Source organism: Galleria mellonella, unplaced genomic scaffold, assembly GCF_026898425.1.
Source record: "Galleria mellonella isolate WM207_F2 unplaced genomic scaffold, CSIRO_AGI_GalMel_v1 utg332, whole genome shotgun sequence".
Classification (NCBI taxonomy): Eukaryota; Metazoa; Arthropoda; class Insecta; order Lepidoptera; family Pyralidae; genus Galleria; species Galleria mellonella.
The window spans coordinates 610174-619317 of record NW_026442080.1 but is presented as its reverse complement, the minus strand read 5'-3'; the positions used below and the strand labels follow the sequence as shown (position 1 = coordinate 619317).

At 33.3% G+C, this 9144-nt stretch overlaps 1 protein-coding gene across 1 annotated transcript; it reads left to right on the top strand.

The window, feature by feature from the left end:
- Positions 1 to 483: 483 nt before the first annotated feature.
- On the top strand, positions 484 to 6431 carry LOC113520117 (juvenile hormone epoxide hydrolase-like). The gene is made up of 7 exons (XM_026905381.3): positions 484 to 766; positions 1599 to 1787; positions 2400 to 2654; positions 3559 to 3705; positions 4001 to 4346; positions 5269 to 5503; positions 6196 to 6431. Exons 1-7 carry the CDS (start codon positions 680 to 682, stop codon positions 6416 to 6418), a joined length of 1482 nt encoding a protein of 493 aa, XP_026761182.2. The 5' UTR covers positions 484 to 679; the 3' UTR covers positions 6419 to 6431.
- The last annotated feature ends 2713 nt before the right edge of the window (positions 6432 to 9144 follow it).

Here is a 9144-nt window from a genome sequence, read left to right as displayed (position 1 = left end):
ATTGCAGGTGTGCTGCCGGCCTTTTAAAAAGGAATATGCTCTTTTCTTGAAGGTTATGTTGTCGTATCGGTTCGCAAATACTGCTGCTGGAAGTTGATTAATCTTTAATTATTTAGTTATTTTATCAACTAATATTAAATTAATACCGTCAATTTACTTGTAATATCTATATCTGTTTTGTACCTACTCTGTACTGTAAACACTATCGCATTTGTACACACGTACCTACAGCTGAATCGATATCGTTTTATAGATATGATAAACTCAGTAATCAATTAGTAATAACCAATATGTGATACCCAGTATTAGATAATATTTGGGTATTTTGCAAACACAACTGCTTTACGGTTGAAACACGAATGGGACAGAGGTACCCAAGCAATCGACTTTTGTACAAAGTCTCCCTCTCCCTCTACTATTATGGTGGCAAACAAGCATATCGTTTATTTGACGGTAAACAGAGTTACTGTAGTATATGGACGCCTGTAACGCCAGGGACGTCACGCACGCGTTGCTGACCTTAAAAAAAAATTAGCTACTTATCAATTTAGCGCTAGATTAAAAGTATTATAACACGATTAATACAATGCAATTACATCACCTACATAAAGTGTCAGTCGAAGATATCTTTATCAATGGTTCGGTCGTTTTTAAATAAGTGAGTGGTTATTCAATAAATATGTCGAAAAAAGAAAAAAAAGTTCAAAGTAAAAAAGTTGAAGAAACAAAGAAGGTTACTGGAAAGAGGAAAAAAAGTAGTATCAGTGTGAGTTATTTATACGAGTATTAACCATTAATTTATTTAATTGTTTTTGATAATTATTTAACATACAGTTTGTTAGTAATAATAGTAGATTTATCATTTTATCTTTTCTTTTTATCAATTTTGCCCGTTTTGCTTCGTAAATAGACGACTTTAATATTTCTTTTTTATTATTAATATTATAAAATAAAATGTTCTGCTTGTTGTACTTTACTGTTTCTGTTGTACCGCTCATGTCTATAGGCGACGGTTACCACTTTCCATCAGGTGGGCCGTCAGCTTGTTTGCCATTCTAAGTTGTATAAAACAAAAACTTAAATATCTTTTACATTATTAATAATGTAGTTGCGCCCTGTAGATTGGTCTGAATAAATTAATATATAAAATGTATGTTAATTTAGGGTATAACCGATTCGTGTACTAAATGTTATTCTTTTGGGCGAATGAGTAAAAAAATAAAGGCTTTCCGTCACTGTCTGTCAAACTGAGAAATCAGTGGAAAAGAAAAGGACAAAACACTTTCATAGCTGAAATATATTTATGAGACGTTTAACCTTTCTTTGCATGATTTTTTTTATTGTTGAAATCAAAGTCATATAATCAAAGTGATATTAATTCATGTTTAAAATTAACGGAAAAATGGTTAAAACAATAAATTTGACAGCTATATTTTTTCTTTCTGCAATGGACATTAAAAAATTATCCAGACACAATCAACTTAAAGTGAACTTCGTCTTTTATATAAAGCATTCAATGTTATAGTGGAAATTTCCACCAGTATGCAAAGAAAGGTTAACGTTTTTATGAATAAGGGGATTTATTTATTTATTTTCAGATAACACTTCTCCTGATACCGATATTGTTGGGTTTGTTATTAGCGTTTCCTTGCTACCATATATTTCAGTGTTTGACAACAATACCTGATACACCACAATTGGATTTGGATTACTGGTGGGGTCCCAATGAGACAAAGAGTAAACAGAACAAGGATATACGACCTTACAGAATAGTGTTCGGCGATGGAGTAAGTTAATTTTTAACCGACTTCAAAGATTTTACAATTCAGTTATATATTTTTTTATGTTTGTTACCTCATAACTCGGTCTAATCTAAATCTATTTAGATTTTTTTTTATTTACCTGAAAGCATATACTTACAGATTGGTCCCATAGAAATTTTATCAAAATCAGTAAAGTAAATTAGATTATAAATTACAAAAGTTCATTTATTAACAGTATACATGGTGTTCGTTTCAATACAGAATATTCGTTTTTATACAGGCTCAAATCGGAAACATCAACACACTTTTAAAGGATTGTTGTAACATCCAGATATCTTTGTATGGAAGACTAAAAATTTTTTGTTGTTTTATTCGAAATCCACGCGAAAGGAAAGGATGGCCCATTCTACGCGGCGCCCACACGGTTTTTTAAGTGATTGCTTTAATAAGCAAATATAAAAATTTTTAAATAAATTTTAGCAGTAGTTTCATAGGAGCGGAGTGTTCCTGGAAAATAATATTGCAGAAAAGTAAAAGTGGTTATATTTACAAGTATTTCAGTTATTTGTTTTAGTCAGTTATCTGAGTGAGAGCCAATAATGTTGTTTCTTAGAATATTTATTCTTTTCTCTTTAGATGCTGCATGATCTTCGGATGAGATTTGACTCATATCGGACAGAAACAAAAAAAGTTAAGAGTCTCAAGGATGCAGCGTGGACATACGGTATAAATTCAGAGGCTTTTTCCCAGTTTTTCTCGAATTGGATCTTTCAATACAAACCAGAAGAACGAGTGAAGTTTCTGAATCAATTCGATCAATTTAAAACAAATATCCAAGGACTTGATATCCATTTCATTCATGTCAAGCCAAAAGTTAAGAAAGGCGTGAAGGTATGTGATTTTTATACGTATTTTATTGTTTAATTAAATTAACTACCTATTAACATTTTAAATATCTCAGTTGAAATTATCTAAAAAAGGTTGTAGTTGTCGTTCATGTTGGATTTATCTAGCAGAGAACCTCGAGAGAGTTTTATAGTTTGTGATACTGTTTAAGACATCACGTTCTCACTATATATTTATACAATTTTTTATTTAATTTATACCTTAAAACAAGTGTCAGTATTTATTAATTAGTCTCAGAAAAAAAATTGTTTCTTCATAGATTTTTTTTTATGTATTATTTAAAGGTAAAAAAAAATCGTATAAAACAATATATATCTGTATTAACAGCACTGTTATAGAATACAAGGTTTGTACACCTACCTATTAATTATTATGTAATGCCGTTAGTACAGAAACAGGTTGCTTTTTATTTTAAAGATATTAAGTTCATTTTATTGTATAATTTTGGAATCCTAATGACGAAAAAATATTGATTTTTTTTTATTTATTTAACTGTATACTACATTAACACAATAATAAAACACAAATGTAGAACACAATTTTATAATATTTTAAAGTTAGTTGTACATTTGTATATTTAAAAATCCACGTAAAATATAAAATTTCTGATTTATGTCAGTAGCTAGGGGCACGGCATCTGCTACGTAGCCAAGCAGTCAAAAGGAGGCGGGGACCTACTATCATCATTGAATTACATTAAAAATCCTCCGATTATAGTGAAAGAATAGTTAAAGAAAGAAATAAAGAAATATTTTTATTTAAGTAAATTTAGATTTAAGCATTTTTGTATAGTAATTGTTTTTATTACCGCCCATTCGGAACGCAATTTCAGCCAAGAAGAACGGGCAAGAAAGTAAAAATACTAAATCACTATTTATGTTACTTTCAGGTTTTACCACTTCTCCTTCTCCACGGCTGGCCGAGTTCTGTGAGAGAATTCTATGAAGCCATACCTTTATTGACCACGGTCAGACCAGGATACGACTTTGTCTTTGAAGTTATTGCTCCTAACTTACCTGGATTTGTTTATTCACAAGTAAGTTTATCATCTAAAATGATCTAAAATGTAGCCTTATTAAAAAAAAAAACATTCCTAATTCTACGTTACTGGACTACATTATTCCGTATAGTCCTGGCATAGAATGGGCCAACCCTTCTCTTCTCGTGGATATCGTAAAAGGCGACCAAGGAAACGTAATGTTGAGTTGGGAGGTAGCGTTCGTACTAAATGACTACTAGTAAATTCCCTTTATATACGGGAAGCCTATGTTCAGCAGTTAACAGCTGATATGACGATGATGATGACAATTGGTATTTCATTATTATTCCAGGGACCAGTGAGACCAGGTTTAAGTCCAACAAAAATATCTATAGTAATTAGAAACTTGATGCAAAGACTTGGCTTTAAGAAGTACTACATACAAGGCGGTGACTTCGGCCACAGTGTTGGATCGGGAATAGCCACGCTGTTTCCAAACGAAGTACTCGGAATCCATACAAATTTTCCAGCAAATTTTGCCAATAAAGCATATTTGGCATGGATTTTGGGTGCCATTTGGCCAACATTAGTGGAAAAGGAATATACAGATAGGTTATATCCATTGGCAAAGAAAGTTGAGTTCTTTTTGGAAGAATTTGGATATCTTCATTTGCAAGCAACTAAACCTGATACTATAGGTAAATATTAAGATTTATTTATTTAACACTTTATTGCACCAATATTACAGGATTCGTTGAAGGATTTTCAATAAGTACAGTGTAGTACAAAATGCGGTTTTATTGCTAAGCAATCTCTTCCAGACAAACTTTGGGTAGAAGGAATTAAAGAATAGATGGGTAGGTGGCATGTTAAAAAAAATAAATGTAATATTTATTTTACACACTTACATTTTTATAAGTTCATTATAGGATGACATATTTATTGCCTCTAAAAAATCATACCGGGAGGCAACTGCTAATTTCTTGATGATTGTCTGTTTTTTTTTTTCTTTTTCTTTTTTTTTTTCTTACAACACAGGGGGCAAACGATCATGCGGCTCACCTGATGGTAAGTGAAGATATATTGCTAATATTGGAACTGTTTGAACCCATTACTGTCAATCCTCTACCCCCGGGGTACTAGTGTAAATGAAGTCAAGTCAGTTGAACCATCATGATGAATTCACATGTAAATATCCACAATAGTTTCCAAGGGGAAACTACATGGAAGTCAATCTGACAATATATTGCTAGCAATAAAGCTTTTAGTTACCATCACCGTAATTTTCTTTTCTTTTCATTCATCCTATATAATTGATGAATATATTCTTCGTTTTTAACCTAAAAGTCATAAGCTCAATCTGATTGTGTTGAAAATCTAACTTTTTATAAAAACAGCAGTATTTCCGAACCGATACGACAACGTAACCTTCAAGAAAAGAGTATATTCCTTTTTAAAAGGCCGGCAGTACACCTGTAATGCCGCTGGTGTTGTGAGTGATCATGGGCGGCGGTAGTCACTTATCATCAGGTGAGCCGCGCACTAGTTTGCTCGCTGCGTTGTAAAAAAAATTGGATATTTAAAAATAAATGTAGACAATGATAAATTCTACTTTTCTAGGTATAGCGCTGCAAGATTCACCACCAGGCCTCGCGGCGTACATCCTAGATAGGTTCATGATATTCACGGACGTCAACAATAAATATACAGAAGACGGTGGACTATCCAAACACTACAACCACACCAAATTGTTGGATAACATCATGCTGTATTGGGCTAGTGGTTGTATAACCACTTCTGTCAGGTTGTATAAGGAGAGTGTTGGGAACAGTGAATTTGAACAAGTCATTGCTAAGTAAGTTTATACCTCATACCTTACAGCCTAAAAACTCGTGTACAACGCGGTTTCAGAGATGTTTTCTTCCACGAACAGTTAGGTTATGCAATGAGCTTCCTGCCTAGGTTTTCCCAAGAGACTACAGCATGGGGCTCTTTAAAAGGGGCTAGTATTGCCCCTGGTATTGCAAACATTCATAGGCTACGGTAGCCGCTTACCATCAGGTAGGCCGTATACTTGTTTGTCACCTCAGTGATATAAAAAAGTTTCTGTTCAAATATCTCCTTAATTGACGATTGTAGGATACAGATGAGTAGTAACGTAAAATAGACATATATATTTTTTTTATACAACTTAGAATGGCAAACAAGTTGACGGCCCACCTGATGGAAAGTGGTAACCGTCGCCTATACACATGAGCAGTACCATGGACATAACAGAGTATACTGTTTCGCTCATGATACCCCCCATGCGTTGCAATTCCTGAGGACTCAGATGTTATTCCTCTGTACCCAGTAAATTCACGCCATATCCCACCCTTCAAACCGAAACACAGCCATGCAAACAATTGCTTCACGGTTAAAACACGAATGGGACAGAGGTACCCAAGTAATCGACTTTTGTACAAAGTCTCCCTCTGGTAAATAAATAAGATTGATAAGTGTTGTTCTAATAATACGAATCTCATTTATAATATATCTGTTTTCTAGAATACCCACACCGGTACCAACATGGGCTCTCCGTCTCAAACATGAGATTGTATTCCATCCAGAATTTATATTAAAATGGAAGTATCCCAATTTTGTTGGTGCAACGACCTTGGACTATGGCGGACATTTCGCAGCCTTGGAATTGCCTGAGGAATTCGCTGACGACATATTCAAAGCTGTGAAGAGCTTCATTGGTTTTACGAATAAAGAAAAAGAGTTTTAAAAACAGAACAAAATGTACTGTCTTTTTTTTAATTCTGAGCGTGTTATTTTTTTTTTTGGATGATAATGGAATGGTAACACTGCTTGAGAGATGATAGGTGAGATTGAAAAGGCAAGTCAGTTAGCCCATCGTTATGAATACACCTGGAATTCAGCACGACGGTTTTTAGGGAAACCACGTGGAGGTCGACCTGACAATATATTGCTAGCAATGCGACTGGTAGTCCGCATTACTAACAATACCCACCCGGCGTGTAATGTTTTTGCCTTCCCAAGACCGCGATGATAATCTACTAACATCCCACTACTGGGCATTGGTTTATTTATGTATTATTTTTAATGGCAAATAGCTGATGGCTTTCCTAATGGGAAGCGGTAGACACCTGTATACATTAACAGTAACATGGATTCTACGGAATATACTGCGACATTCACGGTGACAGGTTCCTTTTCAGCGTTGCCATTCCTGAGGATTAAGATGTCAGTCTCTTTATCTTGTAATTTCAATGGCATATCTCTATATTAAAGGCTGCGTGGTCCCGGCATAGAATGGGCCACTCCTTACTTTCCTATGGGTGTCGTTAAAGGCGACTAAGGGAAATTAGCAACAGCGTACATTTAAAATATCGCCAAAAACAGATTACGGTTGCCAACCCGCTTGCCAAGCGTGTTAGCTACTAGCAAAACTCTTCTTTATATGGGGGAAGCCTATGATCAGCGGTGAACAAAAAAGGCTGGTATGATGATGATGATGATGATAAACCCTACAATTTCTCCCACCATATAATAGTTTCAGATAATACTCAAATAGAAAGACTATAAAAGTATTTTAACCTAATCACAAAAAGATCATCTAATATTTTTCCCTCAACTCGTAAAGTAATAATTTTCCAAAACATATTGCGTAGTAATAAAAAGAAAAAATAGGTAATAATCAAAATAAGCCATTACGTCTACTTATTACATTGAAATTACGTTATTCTGCAAAGCTGATTGCGTAACTACGACGTACCCGGAAAATAATCAACGCTTTTTAAATTTTTTCGATTCGAAATATGATATTCAAATTCAAAACAAGAAATAAGAATTTGCGCCGTGCATTTCATTCGATTTTTAAAAAGATCGACAGACAAGAAATAAAAAAATAAAAACACGAGAGTTGCGGGCGCAAAGCGGGACAGCACTAACTCGATTTAGCGATGCTGACTCGATTGCAACCAGCGAGTATCGAGTTCAAATTGTTTGCTGTTTAGAAATTCTGATTTTGTTCCGTGGCTTAGTTTTTTTCTGGTAGTTGTGTGTCGCGTATGTACGTTAGTTGAAATGGTAGTTGTGACACTTACACTATAATAATATGTTTTATATATTATATGTAACAAAACTAAAATAAAAAAAATTATTAAAAACTTTTATAAAAGTAATATTTAGTTCAGTCATGATCTTTAGATAGTGATAGCCTATTGTTTTTTTCTTACGGAAGAAAGAAATAACTTTTATTTGAATAAATTCGTACTTAAACATTTTAGAATAGTCATTTTTTATTATTCTACCGCCCATTCGGAATTCAATTATAATTAGAAGAAAGGGCAACTCAGCTGTTCCTTTTTCAAAATATGGAATTTTTAAATTATGAATTTGTGTGAGTATGTAACGTTTGTGTGTTGTGATTGTGTGATGCATTATTGCTGTTGTTATTAACGTACATACGTAATTCATTATACTTATTATAATTATATTCGGTAACTTATTATAATTTAATAAGTTATCAAAGAATATTGAGCTCTATATTTTAATAAATTTAAAATTAAATTAAAAACACTTATTGATCAAAGCACACTAAACAGATATTTTTTAATCCCCATTCGATGTTAAGTCAATCAAAAACGAATCATAAAATAGATTTGCCTGTACAATTATGACTAAACCTTTTTACGTCAAAAAGCAGGCCAGACACGGTATCTGATTTCCTTATCTACAGGCCCGACTTAAGGGCGAGTCTCAATGATTAATATTTATTATTTTTTATAACTAAAGCCAATTTGAATATTAATTTACTATTAAGTTTAAAATAAAATGTTATTCTTTTTTTTATTCAACTTAGAATGGCAAACAAGTTGACGGCCCACCTGATGGAAAGTGGTAACCGTCGCCTATAGACATGAGCAGTGCCATGGACATAACAGAGTACACTGTTTCACCCATCATATCCCCATGCGTTACCATTCCTGAGGACTCAGGTGTTATTCCTCTGTACCCAGTAAATTCACGCCATATCCCTTCTTATATACTAACTAAGTTATAAACTAAGTAATCGTTGCCAATATTATATATGTGAATGTGAGTTTATTTGTTACCTATTAATGCCTTAACGTAAATTACTAACACATTCCCAATTCTTCTTTTATTGGGACATCTTTGTAATTTTTTTACGAAAATCTCTTCTTTTTATTTTTTAACTAGCTTTTACTAGTGATTTCCTACATGTAACCGATATATGTTCACTGACCCGGATAAAAAGTAGCCTATAATCTTCTCTATGACATGTATTTATTTATTAACTTAAACACTCAGATAGTGTGAATGGCAGACAGACGGATAAAACACCGTATGGCGTTATCTACCAGTCCACCATAGATAGGAATAATAAAATATATAAATGACGGTGTAATGTGATAAACAAATAAAAACAAAAAAAAAAAACAATTTAAAATTAAAACAGTAAATTTC